Source organism: Perna viridis, chromosome 6, assembly GCF_037379345.1.
Source record: "Perna viridis isolate PV_CMFRI_1.1 ecotype Kerala chromosome 6, ASM3737934v1, whole genome shotgun sequence".
NCBI classification, from domain to species: domain Eukaryota; kingdom Metazoa; phylum Mollusca; class Bivalvia; order Mytilida; family Mytilidae; genus Perna; species Perna viridis.
This window is the reverse complement of record NC_142450.1, coordinates 10,660,194-10,687,063: the sequence shown is the minus strand read 5'-3', so window position 1 is coordinate 10,687,063 and position 26,870 is coordinate 10,660,194. Positions and strand designations below refer to the sequence as shown.

General features: G+C 31.4%; 3 protein-coding genes and 1 pseudogene across 5 annotated transcripts; 3 read left to right on the top strand and 1 right to left on the bottom strand.

The window, feature by feature from the left end:
- On the top strand, positions 1–25,948 carry LOC148613614 (uncharacterized). 3 transcript variants are annotated; one of them, XM_088587061.1, is made up of 7 exons: positions 1–1,653; positions 1,876–1,950; positions 2,506–2,650; positions 2,850–2,968; positions 3,130–3,194; positions 3,518–4,745; positions 23,593–25,948. In XM_088587061.1, exons 1-4 carry the CDS (start codon positions 1,646–1,648, stop codon positions 2,856–2,858), a joined length of 237 nt encoding a protein of 78 aa, XP_088443187.1. In that variant the 5' UTR covers positions 1–1,645; the 3' UTR covers positions 2,859–2,968; positions 3,130–3,194; positions 3,518–4,745; positions 23,593–25,948. The 3 variants fall into 3 exon arrangements, with proteins under 3 accessions (XP_088443187.1, XP_088443186.1, XP_088443185.1); XM_088587060.1 differs by having other exon boundaries at positions 9–1,653; positions 2,401–2,650; XM_088587059.1 differs by lacking the exon at positions 1–1,653 and having other exon boundaries at positions 1,666–1,950; positions 2,401–2,650.
- Positions 8,761–10,592, top strand: LOC148613616 (toll-like receptor 4). Its single transcript, XM_088586345.1, has 2 exons — positions 8,761–9,110; positions 9,790–10,592. Exons 1-2 carry the CDS (start codon positions 8,798–8,800, stop codon positions 10,590–10,592), a joined length of 1,116 nt encoding a protein of 371 aa, XP_088442471.1. The 5' UTR covers positions 8,761–8,797.
- Positions 16,203–17,724, top strand: LOC148613615 (toll-like receptor 4; annotated as a pseudogene).
- Positions 19,262–26,013, bottom strand: LOC148613613 (toll-like receptor 4). The gene has a single exon (XM_088587058.1). It carries the CDS (start codon positions 26,011–26,013, stop codon positions 23,584–23,586), a length of 2,430 nt encoding a protein of 809 aa, XP_088443184.1. The 3' UTR covers positions 19,262–23,583.
- Positions 26,014–26,870: the final 857 nt, after the last annotated feature.

The window sequence follows — 26,870 nt, the reverse complement described above, 5'->3', positions numbered from 1 at the left end:
TTTTATGAGTAACTCTGCGGGTGTTTCTAGAAAAGCAGAGGACGCTTACCCTACCGGCGCACCTGGTCCATGCTCCCAGTGTTTAGTGGAGTCCGAGTTGCTGATTTACTTTTGTTATTTTGTATGTATGATTTTAGTTACTTTATGTTCTTTCTTGTGAATGTCTGTTTTTCATGTCTGGTCTTTGTCCCTGGATTACATTCTTTTGATTACCGCTATAACCTTGGTTCCATTGCTTACTCTTCCACTTCCCACAGGCTTCTACGCTAATTTCACAATATTCAATGGCTTCTCTGAACTTTACCTCCACTTTAACCTGCAGAGGACTTTATGTCAGCATGATTCTACATATATCAGCTCACAATCCTCAGAATGGCATGTGGGGTTAGCAGACTTGCTGTGCGTACTGGTCATCGGAAGTGAAGGGTCTATAAATAACATGGGGAATCCCAGTGTCTCCACAAGATAAGAGTATATTTAGAAATTTTTATGGAGATTAGGCTTAATATAACAAGAAGCAAAATGCACCTATAAAATGTGCAGAAATGCATTTTCTTTTCAGAAACTGTTTAAATTTTGAAAATAAAATGAGAACTTGTTTCACAGCGCTATGAGGAATAGGGGGTAATTTCTGCGTAGGACTATTTTTGCGTGTACGTTCCAAATGCTCATTGGTTGAATTGGTGGTCTGTAACCTGTATCTAAACTATACAAAAATAGAACATTGATGCGAAGAGTTTTATATCACCCATGTTACATGTTAGTGGTACATACCGTTCAACAAGTTGGATTTTCGTTTTTGTTTGCCCCTTTCCATTATAGTTTTCTGTCTATCTTGAATCTGAAATAGACAGGAAGATTAAAAAAAACTTTCAAAAGTAATAATATCACGTACTTGGTATGAACATATACACAGTGAGTCCGTGTACAGGGGCAGGGGGGTGTGCACCCCTTTTGAAAACCAACAAGCACTATTAAACTATTGATTCAACTGTGACTATTAAAATCGACATTTTGTCTGTACTTCTAGTTTTACCTTCACTCCAACAAAATATGCAAGCTAGTACAACTACTAACAGAACACCCTTCTTAGATGTTACTAAGGAGACCTACATGGTATATAAAAGGTTTAACAAAAATACATAATATACTAAAATCCATTATGGATAATTACATCTACATGTACCTGAACAACATAATCTTCTCTCTTATGTTCAAACAATCGTCTTATCTCCGGAGGATATGGCAAGTCAATGACTGCTTTGGTAACAGTGGCAACACCTACTTTGCTTTTGAAGTAACTTCTGTCCTTCTGTATAAAGGGTTGCTCATTTTTTTGTCCATTTTTTAAGGAATTCTGTCCACCACTTTATTATTTTGTCAGATATTGGGAATTGACAGAAAAAGTGAAGAGTTCCACAATCGTTATAAGGTTGTTTTAAAAATGTCTAAGTCAAATGATAGGGTATGGGAAGGCTTTGTAAACCTAGCTCTTTCATTTGAACAGTCGCAAATTAAGAAATCACCAAGATGACCATTGAAAAAACTCAGCTACAGGAGTTCTGTCCTCTTAGCTGAACATATTCAGCTGGACATTTTGCAGAGCACATTGCCGACAAAAGATTGGAAGACCTTTAAAAGTGAGATGGAATGGTAAAATATTAAACAAATACATTTATATTCAATACAATGGTACAACGTAAGCCATATGTAACTGATCATTTTGGTGGTAAATACATTACTAGAAAACTTCCAATAACATGTAATTGTATATTTCCTATCTAGGCTTTCAACTTTGAATGATTAAAAACGGATTTAAATTCTATAGAAACAAGTCAAGTGAAATGTGAAGTAAATGAGCTACGATTTTTGCAGGACAAGTGGTAAGAAGAAGACAAGAAAGAAAAATGGATTTGTTGAAGATAAAGACAGTCAACAAAATCAAAACATGTATGTTGGGTCATATTTACGTTAGAATTTGTATTTATATACATTTTTACCAGAGAGATATAACACTACAACCTGAATGCATAATGTTTAGTTAATTAAACGTTTCAGCACTTTGACAGATACATATTTCATAAAAAAAACAACACTTGTTGCACACAACGGCGGTATCCTTCTGCTAATAGGAAAACGGTTTACCTCTCGGTTTCATAAAAAAAACAAAACATAATTTAAAACATCGAAACGTGAATAAAAACTCGAACAACAAAATAGTACCAAAAAAAAAACCAAACAAACAAAAACAAACATGTGCTTATTTTTTATCATAATATTTTACTAGTGTACAATGAAAGTAGATGGAAAATATAGCTGTGTATTGCCATGATGAAAGTTGATTTTGTCGAAAGTCTATCTACAGAACAAATAATTTAAATTATCATTTTCTTTTGTAAGGGTCATCATCCCATCGACATTACAAACAGTAAATAGTGTTCATAACTTGGTAAAAATGTTACAAGATGAGAGGCAATGGACTACTTCTCTTAAATTGTCTCTCAGAGAAAAAGAAACGAAACTGCAAGAAGTTGAGAAGGAACTTACCGCAGATCAAAAGAAGAATGAGGCATTACAGAATAAATTGACCGTAACAACCAGTACAGAAAATGAGACAGCCAGTGGCTTTGAGGCATTACTAGAGAAGATGGTTAGTTCAAGTAATTAAAAAGAAGCATGTTTACATGTCATATTTAGTTTATTGATTTTACCCATTCTCAGTTATTCATTTTTTCTTCAATTTATAGTATTTATGATTTTAGCATTCGTACCGTGTACATGTTTGCATGCATCTCAATCATGCATCTCAACTACAATGTAGTTTTTATAACTTATTATTCTTATTGCAGGATGAGTAAAAGCAGTTCTTACAGACAAGAGTAATTGAGTTGGAAAACTCACTGGCATTCTTTTTACAGAAGGAGAAGGATAAAGATGAGAGGACAAAGAGAAAGAAATTGAAATAAAAGTAAAAAAAAAGTATTTTTTTTATATCAAAAACGTTTAAAATAATTTTATTACAAAAATATTCTTAGTTCAATTCAACCGATTAACTGTGCATATATATTTTACTTGATTATGTACAAACTGTATACAATGAAATATAACTAGTGTGTTTCTTTATTGTAGATGTCATCAGCGGAAAAAAGTGGCAAACAAGACACAAAAAAAAGAAAAGAAAGTTAGATCAAGAGGTGAGTTTAAATTTTCGAATAGATTTCTAGAATTTAGAATGCATACTGTCCCAGACTCAATTGACACTTTTATGACTTAAGAGAGAAAGTCGTTATTCTTTGATGTACTTGATTTATCAAACTATTAGCCACTTCGTATTTTTATGACTATTATATTAAATGTTAACGGTTGTTTTGATTTTGAAATGGTCTTATGTGTGTGTAAATTTAGTGAGGAATAACAGATGACTACATCTTTGTATATGTGGTTGAAGTTTTGAGAGGTCAGTCATTATTCTTTTACATTCTAATGGAGTTCTATCATTTATTCGTATATATTATAGACTTGTGAAGGCGCTGGGACTACACTAAAGCGCAGATCGAAAAGAACAGATTCTGAAGATGTCCAGCAGAGTGTCAATATAAATATGTTTGTATCATAAATATGGATTCTTCATTTGATTTTATAATCAAATAATTAACTTAACATAGTAGTGTCATTAAAAGTCAATAAATCCTTAAGTTTGTTTTCACTAGGGGTTTTGTAAATAGTAAATTTGGAATGAACGCAAGTCTGAATATCTCACCAATTTCATTGGCTGAACGTTGTTACAAAACATATATACCACACCTTACTCATTAGGATATTTAATCAAACTCATCCTAAAAGCGTGGTATATTACTTATAATTATAATTGTCTTTTTTTTTTATATTTTACAGTGCCTGAAGTTTATGTTGATTGGTACTTGAAATATTCTTTTTTGTAATTCCGACAATCAAAAGCGTTCCTCATCTATCTAACATTTTGAATGTTAAAAATACAAAAAAATATTTCAAACGTAAACAAAAGCAGCTAAAGTGTTCTATTTTTTTCTTAAAGTAATCAATTTTCATTACACTTCTACTATCTATAAAAGGTCCAATATTAGGCCTTTAATCTGAAACATAAATGAAAACATATTTTAAACACACAAGGCATACAAGTTTTCTTTCGATTCAGAGTTTTCATTCAGGCAACTGGGGCTCTGAAAACAGGGCAAATTTTGAGTGTCGTGTAAAACAACAAATATTGTTTATGTCCTCAAATATGACTCCCCTTCCTATTCAATTAGTACTTTATCACCTTGTCCCCATTTTTGACAAATTATAATGGTGGAATAATCAATTATATTTCATTAGTTTATAATACCATATTTGGTATTCTTTATAAGTGCGATTGATTTTGAATTGATCTTATATTTTTGTATTTTATAATTGAATGATTTAAATATTGAATTGTAAATATTTTGATGATAAGAGTGTAAGTATATGTATGTAATTAACTACGAAGAATAGCTTCTTATATAATAATGGAACGCGAATTCTCAACCAAGGGATTTATCATTAAATTAAATTTAACTACATGTAATGTCTCAAACATGTTTTGTTGAATATTCGTCAATCAAGGAAGTTGACCTTAGTTAAATTTATCATAGAGTATACATGTGACAGTTAGAAGGCATTACACCTTACAAATAATATGAAGAGATTAAGACGTGTTTAGTGGATGGTTTGTTTGAATCATGTTTTGAGTAAGTACATTTTTATTATAGCGCTATTCTTAGCATTAACTTTTCAAAATGCATATTGATTTTTGTTAATAGATATCATCATGAATGATAACATAGAAAGATGTCATAATTAACAACATATTAAAACTTTTTATCTGAATTGCGGATGTTTGTCTTTCTACCTGAATGATATCATATTACAAAACAATAAAACCGGGACTAAGGTATTATTATCATTGTTTTTGTGTTTGCAAAATGTTCGTTTAAAACCTTTAGTGAACGTATTTCAAATGTTTTATGTACATCCAGGCCCTATTTTTAACGCGTGGAGTGGATACAATAACGTTAATATTTTGAAACTTTAAAACAAATAAGAAATTTAAACTTAACCGAATCATTCATTCAGTACATTGTCTGGATAAGTTATATAAGGGATTGCTCTGTATTTCTTTTAATTTTACAATGATCTATAAAACAAACAATGACTGATTCATAAAAAAAGGGTTTTTTTAAATATAATAATTCCAATCGAATAATGTAAGGCTGCCTTTTTCGTGCATAATGATTGGTTGCTCATCTTTTAGGACCTCAGCAATAAATTTATAATTCTTATTGTTTTAATTGTTCTGTATAAAAACCGCTGGCGACTAAGGTACTTTCAATATGGTCTAGCTTGCATGAGACATTTCTTTCTTCTGTTGATTCGTTGGTCTATGCATTTTTTTCTAGTTATGCAGTAAGCTCAATAATGCGATATAGATATTTTTTCTTCATGTGTAAAAACTTTCTTAACAATGGAAACGCATTTCTATGATACTCGTTCAAATAATGTTCTAGGAGTCTATGTGTATCCTCTAAATTCACATAGCTTAAACATTGTTCTACAAGACAAATGTGGTTATCTTAACGGTTCCAAAAAAATGGAAGACGCATGTTAATATTTGTTCAGAGGATAATAGAGAAATACAATCAATTCTTAGATTTACCAATCTACAGTAAAATTTGACAAGTAAAATCTAACAAGTGATCTACAAAGGCTGATTAAATCATAGAGAAATAAGATAGGTGGGGTGGTCTATGTAAGTAGTTACACAGAATGCACTACATATGAGTATCTTTTAAGATTTACAGCAGATCACTGCTGAAAACAGATGTTCTTTAAGACAGATTTGACTGTACTTGTTGTATACTTTTGATTTATTGTTCGTGTTTACTGCAATTTTACAGCTTAAGGTACTAATAAAATTGTATAAGTACTGTATATTGTACAAGTATCAATATAAACTCATGTCAAATTGTAAGAGTGCAATTGTGTTTATGATATTTAGGTTGTAAACTTACGTTTTAACTCAATAAAAAAAATTTGAATGATAGAATGCTTGTTCTCAAAACTTTGACTTGTACGATCATTGTGTATTAGGTACCATTGTGTGTCAGAACCAGGCAACGGATGGGATGTGCAAATTTTTATTTTGGTTTGCTTTGCCATAAACATATTTTATATATCTAGAGAATCATCCAAGAGCAATTTAAATTAATCCTAAGCAGAAAATGAGAAATAACTAATCTAAATCTTATGATATAATTTATTTGAAGAATTTTTCTCAACTCGACCTACGTTAATAATACAAACTAAAGTATAAATAATTCTTTATTATTTCCAATGATGAAAGAAATGTCGTTAGTTTATCTTAAAAGGTATAAATGGCACTTATTGTACCATTTTATCCTGTTCGAATTTTCAGTACAATCAAACGTAAACAATACATAATGGAATAATACCTTACACAAATGATAGTTGTTTATCGCTACCCTTATATATATCAAATCAGGAAAGAAAGTCATTGCCATATCACGTAATATATACATATATATATTATTTTAATTTTTTTTATTATATTATTTTAATTTTTTTTAAAGAAAGACTTGGAGCTATTGTAACTGATTCTAAATTAAGGTTTGTTGGAGTTTTGATGAAATACAAGTCAGATTTGTCTTTTGTGAATAAAAGAGAACGTTTGAAAGGATCAATTTTATTCAATCTTTGCAATGTGATTAAATACTAATATAGCTCTTAACTATTTCCGTCAAATTTGCAGTCAAACTGTTGTCATATGATGGTGTCCTGATGATTAAGAAAATTAATTACCATTATATAGCCATGTACTGATCTTATGCAATGTAAACATCTTTGATTATATACCGACAAAACAAATACAAAAGCATCTGTAATGTGTAAATTTGAATAAAGCAAGCTTGAAGGGCATGGCCTAAACCTAAACACAAGAACATGAAGACTATCCACATAACCAGCGCAGTGAACCGAACAGTATAGATTACATCATATACATATAAAAACTGAAAATACGGAAAACAAGATGTAAGATTTAAGTTTAAAAAAACACTCTAGCACTACAAATTTGAACTCACGTAAAAAAAATGAAAGTTACATCAGGTGCTGCGGAAGCGTAAGCATGTCCTGCTCTGCCAGCATAATTTTTATTTTATTTTATTTTTTATTTTTTTTAATTTTTTTTTGGAAATTTCTGTGTGTATTGTTCAAATATTGGTCGCTGATTGTAGTATTTATATACATGTACAGAAGAGAATTAAGAATGAAACAAAATCATCCCGTCTGTGAATTTATTGTGCAAACGTTAATTGTGTGACATCATTTTAGCTGATATTTACAGTTTTTGAGAGCAAATATTTCATCAGTCATTTTTTTTTTTCGTTTTATTTACAACTCTCGTACACATCTTTTATTAACTTTAAAATTGAAGTCCAGTTATTGCAATGTACTGTGAAAGTACTTTAATTCGTGGATACCAATTTTCGTGGATTGTTGAATTCGTCGTTTTGAAGTTTTCAGTATACACATCTATGGAAATCTACAATTCGTTGGGAACCAAATTTCGTGGCTTGACTTACCCATAAAAACCAGGAAAATTGATACCCCATGAACAATAGCACTTTCACAGTAAATCGTAAGGATAACACACTTTACATAATGATTAATCCTAAAGTTAAATGAATATATATACGACGTCATGAGAATGCTTTATCGAAGATCCTACATTGTTGTTCAAAAATATACCTATTAAATATTGTAACCATATTTTTGTATTATGTTATTTTTTTTTTAATTTTATTTATTTATTTATTTATTTATTTATTTATTTATTTATTTCTTGGCAGGGCTGTGTATAATGACAAAAGCAGCACAGTTTGTTGTTTTACTGTGTTTCATACTTCTGAAGTATTGTAGACTTTCAGGACAAAGTTGTACATCAGAAAGTAGATGTGTATGCCATAATCATTTTGGTGGATGGTTGGCTGACTGTTCAAAGCTGAATCTATCGAAAAGTCCGCTTTTTATAATCATGTTTACTCAGTCAATCTTAGTTTTAACAAACTGAATGCCTTTTCACTGGCAAACGATTTCTCCCTTGTTATAGAGATGAAAATAATAGACATTTCAGGTAATGAATTAAATCGTGTATCTGGCATTGATGAAAAACAACTGTTTGCAAGTCTTACAAAATTACAAGTACTTAACATATCAAGAAATCATATTCATGTTGCTTTACAGAGAGATTCATTTGGCCAATTAAGTTCATTACGTGTCTTAGATCTTTCATTTAATAACATTACTGGAAAAGATTTTGATAATCATGACGAAGTATTAGAGGACTTGAAGAAATTAAGATATTTGTATTTAGATGCAGCAGAAAATGTTTCATTCGGACCAGGATTTTACAACTAAAAAATCTGACATCCCTTAAATTGCAAGGGCGATGCCATGCTCACCGACTGCTGTCAATTCCTTAAAATAACTTTATCAATCTTCCACAAATGCGATCGCTTGATGTTTCTTCTGTGTACACCTGGCCTAAAGTTGAATACATTTATTGTTCTGTCCACAGTATTTACAGAAAAGCTATTGCGCCGTTGATCTTGACCTTTCCAATAATCGTGAACTCGGATTTTTTGGGTTCGTTAACATTACTAAAAATCTGAATGCGACTCAATTAAAAGTCTAAAAAGCCAATTTGCTTAATTGTGAAACAGGTATGCCGATAACTGTACTTTGTGAAGATTTCAAAGACTTACAGAACACTTCAATGACGGAATTGCATATGGATGGTAATAACATCGTTGATGCACAATCAGGAATACTTTTTTATCTGCCAAAAAGTTTAAAACGTCTGAGTATGCGTAACAATAAGTTCATAGAGGCGAGATATACATATTGTGATATAGCCGGTTTAACAAATTTGACATACGTAGACTTAAGTAATATGAATTCAGATCGAGAAGTTCACTCTTCTGGATACCCCTTCTGTGAACTTTTCGACAGAAATGTTTTCTGTTTCATGGAAAGAGGTAAACGTGCTGGGGTTCAAGATGACCATTCTAAGGTAAATGCGTGTACAAATAACTACTGGCCCGGACCTGAAGAGTCAACGAAACGTGTTAAAAAATCGCAGGTTACTTCCGTAAATTTGATTTGTACTTCTCCCATTGATCCAAATGAACCTATGGAATTTGTCGGAATCCCACCAAATTTCAAGCATGTCGTGTTAAATAATTCACATTTAGGATATACGTTTGGTTGGAAGATATTTTCTTCAGACACTTTAGTCATTAATTCTCAGCAACAACGAGTTCTTCTCAATAACAGGACCAATATGCAATGTTTCAAAACTTCAATATTTTAACTTATCAAACAATCATTGCTCAAAGTGGTCCAATCATGTTTTTAACTATATGGTTTCTCTCCGCACCTTAATCCTTTGGAATAACTTTATTGGTAATACAGACATCTTAAATAATAAGAGCTATGAAACAATGTTCTCTGCCCAAAGCAAACTTGAAGTCCTAGATCTTTCATTGAACTTTATTTCTGCTCTTCGAATTAACATTTTTCACTGTCAAAACAACGTTCGAATTCTGCGATTAAACGAAAATAAACTTTATGATTGGACAGTGAATACTTACCAAATGAGTAAACTCCAATATCTGGATCTTTCTGATAACTAGATCTTGTATCTTTCACAAACAGGTATAGATCTCTTTAACCGTATAAGTGCAGATAATTTAACTATCATGTTAAAGAGAAACCTTTTTCAATGCACGTGTGCTTCTATGTTATTTTTGAAATGGCTCGTGCACAATAAAAATGTACATACGGGAACCATTAACTTCAAATGCCAATCGCTGAAGTATGAAAATGCAGTAAATGCTCTTAATGTATTAGAAAAGAATTGCGCTGAATACACAGGGTTTGTTATAATAATGTCTTGTTTAGTAATAGGTTTCATAATATTTGTCTTCTCGGTTATTCTTTATAAAAACCGATGGAAAATACAATATTGGTATTATATAGCCAAACGGCTTCGTAGCTCTGGGTATCAGCGGCAGCTTAATGATGAGGAGTACAGATTTGATGCGTTTATTTCCTACGCCGACGAGGATAGATCGATGAGCAAAGACTTCATTGAGTATTTAGAAGACAACGAAGGATTCAAGTTATGTATTCATCACCGAGACTTTATTCCAGGCTGTGACATAGCTGACAATATAATTAATGCTATTCATCAGAGTCGTAAAGTTGTTTTTGTTTTATCACAGGCATTTCTACGTTCCAAGTGGGGCCTTTTTGAAGTTCAAATGACTTTGTCGGAATACGTGGAATCAAGACAAGGACTGAATATGATGGTATTAGTTTTCAAAGACAGAATTCCTCATAATGAGCTCCCAATAAATATTTGGAATATTATATGTGAGGAGGTTTGCATTGAGTTCCCCAATGATAATGAGAACTTAGAATCTTTTTGGACCTCCCTGATCGATGCTCTTCGATAGACAACAATATTGATATATTACTATTTCTACGACAATATTTTTCATCGTGATATAGTTAATATAGTCTATATTCAATAACTGTGTTTTGGTACTGCACGGTTTGAGTTTAAGTCGATATTGAAAGTTAATTGATCTTGTCTGATTCATAAAATACTTCATTCCACGTGACTTGATGAGGCTACAGTTTTTAGTCAATAAGAAAAACCTATATGAATCCATTGGTTTTAGATGGGTATTTTTCAGGAATAGAATTATCACAATAAGATGATTACTGTCATTATCTGTATTTTATGATAATGATTATCCAGTTGTGGTTACAAATCTTAGATGATACTTTTTTTTACTGTACACAACTCGGATTGAGGCGAAAACATATTTACAGATGTTCTACTGTAATCCCATAGATATATTACTTTCATAGACTTACAGAGTATGTTGGGTATTCTGCTTTATATTTTAGATGTTATAACATTATACTTCTTCGGCATAATATAAAACCGAATTTTGTATATCGTACATAAAAGCCACGATTCAAATTTACAACGGAGTTAATTATTCAACCTTTTATGTAACACTTTTTCATTAATGCATACATCTCACAATCATTTTATTATGTAATTGTGTGCAAAGATCTTTGTACTCGGTGATGCGTTATCTTAAGCTTAACATGCTTCCTTCTATAATCAATATGTTTTGAAACTGTATGTTTACACAAATTAAGTTTGGCTATAACGTATTATCAATTTTAAGATTCAATTAAGCTTATAATATAATGTTACCCTTCCTTACCGAACCCCTTTTGAAACGTAGAATTTTTTTATTTATTTTAGAGTTTTAATTCCTCTGGTTCAAAATTGATTTAAATTGGCATAAAAGAGTCTTTAGAAAGTGTCTGATTTAGCCAGGGGTTCTGTTTATTCGGGGTTTGGTCTTGACAGGTTTCACTGTGTATCATAAGCACTATACTACAAATCGGCCCGACGAAGACAAAAAACTGCTAGTAACGCAACCTACCGAACGACTAGAAATCTTGGTATTTTTCGTTCGTCATATGGCCAAAACATGACAGCTAGTTTCATTCTAATCTTGCCAACACAACACTAACAATAATGAGAATAATTGAATAAGACTGTTTATTTTGATATACAGGTTCATATACAAAGTTTCTTGTAAAAGAATAGACAGCAAATAATTCATACATGTCATAAACCCACAAATTTGACTTTTATTTCTTATCCAAAAATAGGTACATTACTAAAAAAAAGATTTCAAAATGTCATCAAGTTTGCTAAAACATACTCTTTTTTCAAATAATGTGGCATTTTGGTCGCAATACATGCACTTTTTCATTAGATAAAAAAAAACGAAGAAAAATTGCGATCTGTAGAACGCAAATTTTGAAATACATGCACTCTGGAAGGTCTTGATTGGGTTGAATTTTGAGTGAAATGAATGCTTAAGTAAAACAAATACAGACAAAGATACTGAAAGTACGATACTTACGTAACGTTAGTTTTGGCGTAAGTAGACCTTAAAGAGAAAAAAAGTTTATTTAGAAGGTTTTAATGATCATTTTTTACATTTTGTAATGCCTGAAGTTTATGTTGGTACTTGAAATATACTTGTTTTGTAATACGGACAATCAAAAGCGTTCCTCATCTCTCTGTAACATTTTGAATGTCAAAAATACCAAAACTATTTCAAACGTAAAGAAAAGCAGCTAAAGTTTTCTATTTTTTCCTTAAAGTAATCAATTTGTATTACAATTCTACTATCTATAAAAAAAAAGTCCAATATTAGTCCTTTAATCTGAAATATAAATGAAAAATAAAAGATACAATGCGTTTGAAGTTTTCTTTCGATTCAGAGTTTTCATTCAGGCAATTGGGGTTCTGAAAACAGGGCAAGTTTTGAGTGTCGTATAAAACAACACATATTGTTTATGTACTCAAATATGACTCTTCTTCCTATTCAATTAGTACTTTATCACCTCGTCCCCATTTCTGACAAATTATAATGGTGGAATAATCAATTATAATTCATTAGTTTATAATACCATGTTTGGTAATCTTTATAAGTGCGATGGATTTTGAACTGATCATATATTTTTGTATTTTATTATTGAATGATTTAAATATTTGAATTGTAAGTGTTTTAATGATAAGAGTGTAAGTATATGTATGTACTTAACAACGAAGAATAGCTTCTTATATAATAAGCAAACGCGAATTTTCAACCAAGGGATTTATCATTAAATTAAAGGTAACTACATGTAAAGTCTCAAATACGTTTTGCTTAATATTCTTCAAACAAGGACGTTGAACTTAGTCAAATTTATCATAGAGTATACATGTGACAGTTAGAAGGCATTACACATTACAAATAATATGAGATTAAGAAGTGTTTAGAGAATGGTTTGTTTGAATCATGGTTTAAGTAAGTACATTTTTATTGTAGCGCTATTCTTAGCATTAACTTTTCAAAATGCATATTGAGTTTTCTTTAAGGTGTCATCATGAATGATAACATAGAAAGATGTCATAATTAACAACATATCAAAACTTTTCATCTGAATTGTGGATGTTTGTCTTTCTACCTGAATGATGCAATACCTATCATATTACAAAACAATAAAAAACGGGACTAAGGTATTATTATAATTGTTTTTGTGTTTGCAAAATGTTCCTTTAAAGCCTTTAGTGAATGTATTTCAAATGTTCTATGTACATTCAGGCCTTTGAGATGTCTTAACGCGTGAAGTGGATACAATAACTTTCATTTTTTGAAACTTTAAAACCAATAAGAAATTTAAACTTAACCAAATCATTCATTCAGTATATCGTGTGGATAAGTAAAATAAGGGATTGCTGTGTATTTCTTTTAGTTTTACAATGGTCTATCAAACAGACAATGACTGATTCATCAAAGAAAATGTTTTTTTTTAAATAAAATAATTCCGATCGAATAATGTATGGCCGCCTTTTTCAAACATAATGATTGGTTGCTCACCTTTTACAACCTCAACGAAGAGATTTAGCACAAAGTAAATTCCATGTACATATAATAAACAACAATCTACCATCGCTTCGACAAAAGATATAATCTTTTAGAGGCTGAAAACCTGCTTTATTACATTCATTTTCGGCATTGTTAATTCAAAACAACAATTATTGCAAGAATACAGTTATCAGTGGCCCGTAAATACTATGAATATTCGAATGTCAACCATGTCATATTGTCGGTTAAATGCCACCCTTTCCAATATCAATTTCGGGTGTCAATTTCGCTAAATGAGAGCCTACATGGACAAAATAAGAATTAATATATTTCATATTGAACTTCTAAGGTTTATTGCTGAAATTATTGACGTGTAAAATCGGACTATTCACTCACACTGTGAATGATCCGATTTCACACATCGATACAGTCTGGAAAAAACAGTATTTAATCCTTTATTGTTTACTCATTTTTACGTTCGGTCTCACTATCCACTTCTAACGTTTCCATTACTTTACATGTTAAAAAAGTAAGTCCTGTGAATTCCCAGGAAAAATGACATCTTAAAGCTGCATACCGAAGCTTGGAAAATCATTATGCTAATAGTACGATGATAGTAGAAATTCTTAACAAAATTTACTTGAATAAATAATACTGAAAATCCACATTTTTACCTGTTCTGCTAACTAAGAGCATGGAGGCAAATTACTCACATATGTAAACATTATTCATACACATTTGTAGTTAATTACATATATGATTTTAAAGTACACATTCTCAGCTTTATTTTGACTACTTTTAATCGTAATACACACAAATAATGCACTTACAATGCATATGTCTAGGTTCAGTATCTTTTTGGTACTACATAGGGGGGTGGTCATTTGACCCGGAATTGCTTAGTGAGACCTTCCTTCGTTAAACAATCGTAAAACATCCAAAATAATGTTTTGTCTATTACACGCCATGCTTTTCACATTTGTTCCAGGTATCAGCCATAAAGAAACAATTGATACGAACAGTCCTAGTGTGGGGTCAGTTCATTTTGTTTTCATGCAGCCAATGTACATCAGAAACAAGATGTTCTTGTTACAAGTACAAAAATGGGTGGAATGTAGACTGTTCGAGTCTAGGCCTTTCAAAAAGTCCGAAATATTTTGTAAAAGTGTACTCTGTCAATTTAAATGATAATAAACTAACAAACTTACCGTCTGAAAACGACTTTCTAATACCAAAATATCTAAAAGCACTCGATGTATCTAGAAATAGAATAGAAAATATTCATTCAAATGCAAGTCGTCTTTCCTTCTTAATTTGAAGACACTTAACCTGTCTTTTAATTATATTCCTCTTGATCGGAACCATTACAGAGGTAAATTGTTTGATGGTTTGATATCCTTACAAACCCTTGATATATCATTTAACGTTATGACTGCCGACACGTTTACTCTTGATGATGTCCTTGGCGAGTTAAAACAGCTTAAACATTTGTCAATAGATGCTGCACGTGGAATTATGTTCGGTCCTATGTTTTATGCAATGAAAAACTTCACTTCACTTAAACTTCAAGGTAGGTGTAACATGAACAGAATCCTGAGGATCAAAAAAAACACTATTTCTGTCACACGCAACAACTCGAACGACTTGATCTTTCAACAATATATAAGTGGGTTAAAGAAATTCTTTATGGTATATTGAAAGTCGCGTTATTTCTGTTCTAAATAAGGTAACTTTTCTCAATCTTTCCTTTAACCGTCAGCTTGGACTTTGTGGTTTGCAAAACGTTACAAATGATCTAAACTCAACTAAAATTGTGACACTTAAAGCAAATTATTAGCAGTGTGAAGTAGGAATGTCAACAAATATGATTTTTATATAATACATCGTTGAAAGAACTACATTTGGATGGGAATAACTTTGCATCAGCGCAAACCGGAATAGCACACTACCTTCCGAGAAGCTTAGCATATTTAACAACCACTTTGTAAAGAATCGATATGCATATTGTAATATACTAGGGTTACCAAATCTTAAAGTTATAGATTTAAGCAATATTAATTAAAGAGAAGGATCTGTTGATAATTCAGGAAATCTATTTTGTGAAACATTTAACAAGAATGTTTATTGTGAATTTCAACGGGGAAGATATGTTGCTACTAATGATCAAACAACAGAGCTTGATTCATGAATTCCAGATTGCATGGAAACACGTATGCATCACATTCAAAGATGATAAACATACAGATTTACTTAAAGCAGTAATCACTCGGTGAACTATTGACATGCGCATTTCCTAGTGATCAGGCTACCAATGTTTCGTCACAAATTATTTTAATTCCAGCGAATTTAGAAAAAGTTTTATTAAATAATACACACTTAGGGTACACATTTGGATGGACTATTTTTTCTGAAAACATTAATTCTAAGTAACAATCAATGTTTCACTATCACGGGACCTATTTGCAACGTCTCTAAACTCACTCATTTAGACCTCTCCAACAACCATTGTTCTAAGTTATCGACACATGCATTTAGTGACATGGTATCGTTGAAAAAGTTAGACTTAAGTTACAATCTCATTGGACATGCATTTAGTCAAACAAAATATGCTTCTTTGTTTGCTGCTCAGTCAAAGTTACAAAAAAAATTGTTCTTTCGTCCAACAGCATTACAGCCCTATATTCAGATATATTTGTCCATCTTGAACAATTACTTTCTTTTTATCTTAACAAAAATAAGATGTCTGATTGGACTGTCTCTCCTAGTCGTTTGAAAAACCTCAAATATATTGACTTATCTGATAATCAAATTGTTTACTTTTCACATAAAGGGATTCAATTATTATCTGACATCGATTCAAAGAATATCACGATAGATTTGTCGAATAACTTGTTTCAGTGTACTTGTGAATCATTTCGTGAAATGGATGGCTAACAATCAGAGGTCATTTAAAGATTTTACACTTTCAAATGTAAAAACAGACAATATGGATACTCAAAAGACGAAGTCGATATGCTACAAAAAGACTGCGCCTCGTACACAACCTTAATTGTCGTATTGTCGTGCTGTATTGTAGCATGTATAACTCTAACAGTTGCGAGTGTTCTGTACAAAAAACGTTGGCGATTGAGGTACTGGTATTACATCGCAAAGCGACATTACGGAAGTGGCTACCAACGCCAAGTCAATTCTGATTCCTACTGCTTCGATGCATTCCTATCTTACGCAGACGAAGATCGACAAATTACGAGAGATGTTATTGAATACTTAGAAAATCACTATGGATTCAATGTATGTATTCATCATCTGGATTTTATTCCGGGATGTGATATAGCTGATTCAACATTATCAATGCTATTCACCAGAGCCGTAAAGTCATCATTATTTTATCAAGAGTTTTTCTTTGTTCATCTTGGTGCCTTTTTGTGGTTCGGATAACATTAACCGAATACGTTGAATCAAGACAAGGGACTAATATGATGATAATAGTGTTTAAGGAAAGAATTTCACAGAATGAACTGCCAGATTACCTATGGAAAATAATTCAAGAGGAGGTTTATATAGAGTTTCCACCAGAACCATAAAATCAAGCCCCATTTTGGTCTTCCTTGTGTGATTCCTTAGCTTAGTGTATTACTGTTCACCCATATCAAAATGCTATTCTCATTTTCTTAAGATAAATTGTGTCTGTTATCAGTTCCATATATGTTTTATGGTTTGTCTTTTGTTTTGTTTTCTTCTATGTTATTATACATGTATATTATTTTACTGTTTGTTTGTTTGTTTTCCTTCTTTCCTACTTTGTTTTTTATTTTGTTTTCTTGTATTGGAAAAACGATAATTTTACAATGTTTCTATACAATAATCAAAACTATTTCTTCGTTTTACTGGATAACAAAGTAAACTTGAATTGTAATTTTAAAAGGACTGTTTTGAAAGAACACAATTATGCAGAATAGTCATTTTATTTCAACAAAAGTAAAGCAGGTAGACAGAAAAGGAAAAGAAAAACGAACAACGAACAACAGATATGCTATATGATTTATGTTATTGTCTTGAAAATTTGGTACGTTCAAATATGCAGTTATATATTTTAGTTATAATCATTCTGCATCATAAAGGATATGAATATGAACTTGAGATCATTGATTTTTGTTTTAAAGGTGTATGCTTCCATTGTTTTTCATAAACCTCTGTACTCCAATAATATTACTTCACATGTACAATATCTCTTACTACAATGTTCCACAATTTTTTTCCACATTAAATGTTATGTAACATGAAATGTAAATTATCCGTCTGATCTAGTTAAGTCAGCGTTTACGATTTAAACTTAATTTTAAAATGTTAAGACATACAAATTCATTCTGTATTTTTTATTTCAGAGTATTATCTGATGTAAGCTTAGTTTGAATTTTAATCAACAAAAAATGTTTTTTAATGATAACACTCGGATATTATTATATTAACAAGCATCTATTCATTTATGAGCTATATCATATAGATATATAATACATTGCTAATAAAACACATGGATAGGATTTGTTTCATTACTAAGAAAGACTCTTAAGACAGTAGTTAAACAGTACCCACCACTCGTTCCATGGAATAAAGAAAAATATTTCCGACTATTTGCTAAATATATTTTACTGCTTCAGGTCCTTATCTTTTACAAATTAATCCAAACAGGTTTCTCGTCGTAAGAAATAAAGTAACTGAACTGATCCGTGCATCAAAAATTGCGATCGGTCATCGATCACCGATCAGTTTCCTGTCAGTCATCGATCCGTCAAACCGGCCCATCAAACTACTGCCGCATCAATTGACCACAGAGCGGTCAATGTATTATACTTTTTTTCTTTTTTTTGTTTTTGTTGTTTTCTCACATATTTACGTAATATAATATATTTAAGCATCAATTTATATATTTATTTTACATTTCTTTTATTTTGAACAGATATTACGTCATTTTACATAACAAAACTGCGATCAGATCGGTCACCGGTCATCGGTCATGGATCCGTCAGCGATCAATCAGTTAACGGTCATCGTTCCATCAAATCGTTGCGTGGATCGGTTCAGGGACTGTATATTTGTAAGGTACGTGTAACTAGAATATTGGTTGAAGGAACATTCTTCAGGACAACTAATCGTGTTGTTTTTAAAAATGGAACAGTCTTAATTCACCATGCATTTATACATGTAATGAATGACTATTAGTATCACATTCGTCTGTCAAGAGATCATGTGGTTCGAAAGATCTTCGGGAAACCCCCAATGCAAGATTTTTTATCAGAATGTAATGAAATCAAAACCTATGATATTCAACCCTTCATACTTCGGTTTCCTCACTCAGTTTCAATCCTGACTAAAAAATTAAAGGTTGTTACTCCAAAATTTAACAGTACAATAAGATACAAAATTACGTAGTAATCAGAAAAGATTAATCATACTTATTCCAAATCATCTTACGAATATACCAAAGGCAATGACACAATGCTTGAATTGTTGATCCAGCAACATATTTGTCCAGTGAGGTGAACATGTTTTTTCCAAATACGGTCGGCATTCCAATAGGAACAAATTGTGCTGCACCAATCGCTGATCTGTTTCTTCACTCTTATGAAGCTGCCTTTGTAGCTGATCTGATTCAACAGAAAGAACATTTTAGCCAGATCAGTCGGTCTTAGTTTCTTCTATATAGATGACGTAATGTATTTAAACAATCCTTGTCTTAGAGATTTAATTATCGCATCTACCCAAAATAATATGAGATTACAGACAGTACAGACACTATTTATGAAGTCATACTAATATTTTGTTCTATTCTTTTTAGATCAATGGCAAAATAAAACTCTATGACAAACCCTATGATTTATCGTTTTGCGTATTGAGTTTTCATATCACTCTTACGTTATACCATAGCCTGTAATAATTGCTCGGACTCTTCGTACCGTGCTAGACTTCTTGCAATTAGGCTTCTGGAATTGAATTGTGTTACTACACGGTTAAAATCATCATCACAGAAGTTTTTATGTCATCGTTTCCTATTTTTTCCCTCTTCTGTCTACCTGTACGTAACATTTTATAAGAAACTTGGTGGGTGTTACTAAAATAGCAGAGGACGCTTACCATAGCTGTTCACCTGAACCTCAAATTGAATCTCAATTGAAGTGGAGTCCGTGCTCATTTACATACTTTTGCTGTTTTGTTCGTATATTTTTTTTTCCATTTTTTGTATGTCTTTTTTCCCGTTCTAGTCTTTAACCATGTAGCACGAACATTCTTCGAGTCATTTTATTCAGAGTTTATTGGTTGCTTAAACATTTTCAGCAGAACATTTTAAAACCGTTTTTAAAACATTTTTATTTTTTTTTCAAAATGTAATGACAACGTGTTTGAAACATTGTACCATTAACATTTGAAAAAGGTTTTCAAAATTGTTTATTGAAATGTTTTTGAAATGTTTAATTTACATGTCACTGTTATGTTTTTGAATCTTTTTTTAAAACATTATTTGGATAAGTTAAAAAAATGTTACTAAACAATATTTCCTGATAATCTTTTCATTACGTTCCATTGAATTAGGTTAAAACATTTTCAGATATGGTTTTAATAAGGTTTTCTGAAATGTTCAATAAATAGTTGTAGAAATGTAAGAGAAACATTTTAATTTATTTAAAAAAAAAACGTTTTTAAACGATTTTAGAAAATGTGAAAATTTAGAAAACAAATTAAAAAAAACAATTTTCTTAAAAACATCAAATAAAGAATAAAAAAATAAATATGCCAAGAAATTGAAATTCTGATAATCTAGCACTTTAAGACAATAGAGGCTATATAATTCAAACATTTTAAAAAATGGCCGAACAAGAACATTATACACATGAATTATATATGTACATGTAATACTTGTCTTCTAAATTTGTCACACTTATTTGATATACAATTAATTCATACCAGTTTACTGTTCCTAGTCTTTCAATTAACCAGCATCGATGATATATAGATGATGGCATCTCCATAGAAATAATAAGATAATAGTTTAAATGGTGTGCCACATGCTACTATTGAAATAGGTTAGAGCAAATCTTTATCAGTGTGCGTACTATCTTACACACATGTGCAAGGAGCACACACTATTTTGAAGACGATTTAAAGAACGGGATCTTTCCAACAAGTACAATTCTTGTTAATTAGATAGTTAAAAAATGTATGCCAAAGTGCTTTGAATTAATACTAGTCTGTGTAAACATGGCTGGTCAATAAGTCATTTAGAATTTCCCAGTCACCAGACAACATCACGCTGTGAAGACAAACACTCAAATGATTTCTGATTTTGATTTTGTTTTTATTCTGTTTTTGTAATGCCTCGAAAATTTGTACTGCTACGGAACATTTACGAGTTTCTCCGTTTCAGGTTTTGTATTATATTGGTTCAAATGTATGTCCGAAAACAAAGTTAACAGGTCAAAATGTATATCAAACAATTAGGTGTTGACCCCGCAAGGAGTAAGTTTTGAACTTTTTATTATTTTCTAATGATGGATAAATGCCTCAGTGTTTATATTGCAAAATATTGTGTAAATAAGTGTATTTTGAGCTACCCAAAGAACGTCCTATATATCAACCAGGTGATATATGTCAACCATTTTTGCCAATGTTTACATTCAAACTTTACGTTAATTCCTGATAAAACTCAGTTTTTTTTTTCAAAGTATGTGTCATAGACGTTTGTTGTCAACAGTCGTTTTGAAGTGTGTTTTTTCCGACAGTTTTGCATTATAAGTGTATATGTAAATCATTTTTCATTGTTATGATAGTTGTATGAATATTGTGATTATGCTTATCAGTACTTATTTTGTATTGAATCTGACCAGGACATTTATTTTTTAAACTTTGCAAATTATTTTTAGAATCTATAACATTACTTCATGTCCTGCATGTATGGAAAGTCAAATGGACAGAAACTTTGAAACGTTTACACTACACATATTGTCAAAATTGGGTTCGTAATACTGAAAATGTTCTATTAGTGTTGAATATAGTAGCATATTTACAAAGGGAAATAAGACACAAATATTCAAAATATTGATTCAGTGAAATAACATTGACATCAGGAAAAGTAGTCATATCAAAGGGTGAAACAAAAGGAACAACAAACATAATTACAAATTACAAGCCAAACAAAAATATATACGAACTAAACGTAAACGCCGACATTGAACAGGAGGGGGATAAAACACAATTTATATAAAATATTCTAAAGTTTGAGGACTGTGCAAACAACTTTCTATTTGTTGTAGTAGGTAAAGTCTACTAACAATGAATACATAATTAGCACGAAGAGGTTCACAATTAATGCTTTTCAGAATTAGATACATTCGCCGAGTTGCTCATAAAAGTCAAGTCCGGAGTAGACGAAAGAGGAAAGGAAAACTATGACACGTTGAACAAATTAGTTTTTATTCTGCAGATTGAAACACCGTAGCGATCCACGAGTTTATGATGACAACCATAAAACATCTGTAGTGATGATTTTAATCTTGGATCAACATAACCCTTTTCCAGAAGCTTACTTGTAAGAAGTCGAAATATAATATTTGTTATGAGTTCATGATCATTTAGAGAATAACTGTACTGTAAACCATCGGATACACATTAACTCAAAATTAAAAATAACATGAAAACAGTTAATTTAAGTATGTCTTGTCATACATGTTACATTCACGTTATAAAAAATGTCCATGTAAATGATGTGCGTATTTTAGCCCTCTATTAATGACAATAAACAAACAACTATTTTGCGTTTTACAGCTGATCAACTAAATGATACATACTACTATTTTAAAAAATCTGTCTTCCGACCCCTATGTTACATTTATAGCCATATCTATTCAAGGATAAAAAATCACAAGTCATTTGAAGCAAATTACACTAAAGAACTTATATACTTATTTTCATGAAATGATTTTAGAGAGAAAAATTTTCAAAGTAGTACATGTAAAATAAAAAAAAAACTGTTTCAGGAACCAGTAACTCCTACATAAATCGATGAATGTTTTTTTGTGAAATTTCGGCATAGTTCCGTATCGTAAACGATAATATCCCCTGCCAGAAATTTGCTAAAGGCAACGGTTTTTGAGTTATTTGCAAAAAATTTCTGTTGTGATCTGACTGAGCTTCAAATCCATGATCGGCAGCACTCAAGAAGATTATGATAAATGTACCAAGTTAACATGTTAATAAAATATACAATTAACTGTAGCAAAATACTAGTCAATGCACATGCAGTTATACACACTTTAGGTCGGTCGATAAGCCTTATCTACTTTACCCGGTACCAGCCTAACTGCTTTGAACTGGTAAAGCAAGGTGTGATTAATAGAACAGTAAAAGAGTAATTATGTGACTACATCATTACAAACAACACATTGTCTCAGGAATGAAAATATCGATCTTTGAGGTGTAGTGGTATTAAGTTATGAGTCGTTGCCAAAATTATGACCGGAAACTGACTTATGGTCATGTCTTATTGATTCAAGTCTCAAAATGCAAAACTAAATATTTTAACTTTTTGATTAATTTTCAGATTATATATTGACTAAAACTACAGAAGCGTCAGAAGTGGGATAATTAAAATACGTAAAAATCAAAACTCAAACATAGCTTAAATATGAACTTATGAATCAGAGACGATGTAGCGAACAAAAAAAAATACATATAAAACTAAAGATTTTCGCCCCTTCTTCTATAAAGTGATTTACTTGTATAACATGCTTTTTGATTTTTTTTTTTTTTTTTTTGCTTTGGAACTATGCCGTAATGAACGTCGATCAGTCTGCACTCCACCATTTGAATAATCCTAACACAAACATACCTTTGATACCGATTATATTCTTGGCAGCTTATAAGTCTTCATTGCTGTAAACACTTATTTTTCGAATATTTATTGTCAAAAGTTAGAAACGTTCCATAGATATGTTGTTTTTGTCTATTGCAGAGCATTTATCAAGGAGGCCCAAAAGGATTGTAAATCCTCAGTATGATCAGGATACTCAATGTAGACTTCCTCACGTATAATATTCCAAATATTACTTGGAAGCTCATTATGAGGAATTCTATCTTTGAATATTATTACCATCATATCTAATCCTTGCCTTGATTCCACGTATTCAGTCAACGTCATTTGAACTTCAAAAAGGCACCACCTAGAACGAAGAAAAGCCTCTGATAAAACAAAGACCACTTTACGGCTTTGGTGAATGGCATTTATAATATTATCAGCAATATCACAGCCGGGGATGAAGTCTCGATGATGAATACATAGTTTCAATCCTTCGTTGACCTCCAGATATTCAATAAAGTCTTTGCTTATCATTCTATCTTCGTCGGCGTAAGAAATAAACGCATCAAATCTATATTCCTTATCACTGGCCTGCCACTGATACCCAGAGCTGCACAGTCGTTTGGCTATATAATACCAATATCTTATTTTCCAGCGATATTTATAAAGAATAACTGAGGAGACGAAAATTAAGAAACCTATAACTAAACAAGACAGTATTATAACAAATCCTGTGTAATCCGCACAATTCTTTTCCAATACACTTAAAGCATTTGTTGCATTTTCATTCTCTTGCAATTGACATGCGTAGATAATAATTCCTGTTTGTACATGATGTAAATGGTTGTACACAAGCCATTTAATGAACATCATTGAAGTGCATGTGCATTGGAAAATGTTTCTCTCAAAGTTGATCGTCAAATTATTTGCACTTATTTGATTAAGAAGATCTATACCTGTTTTCGATATATACAAAATCTGGTTATCGGACAGATCTAAGTATTCAAGGTTGGTCATATGACGAATTTCAACAGTCCAATCCGAAAGTTTGTTATTGTTCAATCGCAGAATCCGAAGAAATTTTTGGTTTTGAAAAATATTGGAACGAAGACCTGATAAAGCATTTGATGAAAGATCCAGGACTTCTAGTTCAGTTTGAACGGAAAATATAGTTTCATAAGACCTATTACTTAAAATGTCTTTGTTCCCAATGAAGTTGCCACCAAGCATCAAAGTTCGTAGATATTCCATGTCAGCAAAAACGTGATTTGACCATTTTGAGCAATGGTTATTTGACAAATCAAGAAGTCTAAGATTGGATACATTACAAATTGGTCCTGTTATCGAATATAACTCGTTGTTGCTAAGAATCAATGAGTGTACGCTGTCAGATGAAAATATTGTGTAATCCAAGGAATAGCCGACATGCGAGTTATTCAAAACAATATGTTTTAAATTTGGAGTAATGGCAATATATTCATACGGTTCGTTTGGATTAATTACAATTTGACAAATCGGATTGCCTGATGCTACTCTCGGTCTCTTTGAATTCAAATTAGGCAAACTCAAGGAACAGTTAGGTGTACATGAACTCCATTTTATAGGAGAGTCGTTGGCACCGGCGCTTTTGCCTCTTTCCATGAAACAGAAAACACTTCTTTTGAATAATTCACAAAAAGGGTATCCTGAAAATTGTACATCTGGGTTTGTATTCATATTACTCAAGTCTATATATGTTAAATTTGACAGATGTTCTATATTACAGTAAGTATATCTAGCCTCAATGAATTTGTTGTTCCTCAAACTAAGAAATTCTAAACTTTTCGGCAGAAAAAAAAATAGTCCGGATTGTGCATCAACCATGTTATTACCGTCCATATACAACTCAGTGATTGAAGTGTTCTGTAAACTTTTAATATCTTCACAAAGAACAGTTATAGGTATTGCTGTTTCACAATTCAGGTTATTGGCTTTGAAGGTCTTTATTTTTGTAAAAGGTAGGTCCTTTGTTATGTTAACAAATCCACAAAACCCAAGTTCTCGGTTATAAGACACATCTAAGTAAATTAAATGGTTCAATTGAGCAATAGCTTTTCTGTAAATATTTAGGAACGAACAGTAATAAAACACTTGTATCCAATTATGCGTAGATGAAAGATCAAGATATCTGATTTGTCTAAGATTCGTAAAGTAGTTCTCTGGAATTGTTAGCAGTCTGTGAGTATGACATCTTCCTTGCAATTTTAAATATGTTAAGTTTTTCAGCTCTGAAAATCCTGACCCAAACGTAACATTGATTGCAGCGTCTAATGAGAGATTTGTAAGTTCTGTCAAAGGCTCTAACATCTTGTCCAGGTCATCAAACGCTTCCCCAGTTATGACATTAAAAGAAAGGTCTAACACTCTCAACGAACGTAACTGGCTAAATGAATCTGCTCTGAAACTTCGCTCGAGCGGAATATTATTCCTCGATATATTAAGTACCTGTAATCTTGTTAAAATTGCAAATAGATGTGTTCTTTTGTCTGCAAACGTCTGATTTAATGAATTTCCTGAAATATCCATTATCTTTAACATTCCTGGAGACTCGAAACTATTTGGTGATGGAAAATCATTCAGATTGTTAAAACTTAGGTTAACTTAGAAGACATTATTGTAAAAAAGGGGACTTCGAGTTAAGTTTAAGTTCGAACAATCAGCAAGCCAACCATCGCTGTGAAATTGGCATACACAACTTCTTTCAGATGAACAGTAATGCAGTAAACATCCACAATACTCTAGTGTAGCGCAAAATAATACAACTAATTCCACTGTTAATTTCATGGTATTCTCACCTACCTGAAACTAAAATAAGTTTACAAGCAATTCAAATGGAACAATAAATATTGTCTTTTTGGTTGAGATACACTTCATTTTTCTGGCATTATCGATTTTTTTTTTTCAGAATGCGATTAAATTAAAGGAATGACAAAAGCTGGAAGTAATAAAGGTCAATAAATACAGCTTATTTTTATTTTGCATTCCTTATATTTTTCACCTTTTTCTAATGGAGAAATTTTTACCCAAAATTTACAAAAAATACCTTAATCTATTTTAAATATTTATGATCAGATTATTTGCATTGCTTCCTGAAGTGCTATTTATATAACATGACAAGGACAATGGAACAATTAATAAGATACCGTTGTGAATATTACTGAGATGTATATTAAAACAAATTCAAACATTTCTAATATAAACAAAAGATGGAAAATCATTCATTTGTATTTAGGGTGAGTCATATTCATGTTAAAAACTTAGCCCGTCCTATGTTATTATGATTTTCTTTCTACAATACAAAGTTAATTGTTATCTTCAAATTGGATTAGGAAGTACAAGACAAGTACTTTTAATATTATTAGATTAAATAAAATCACAGGGTTGGCATTATGATA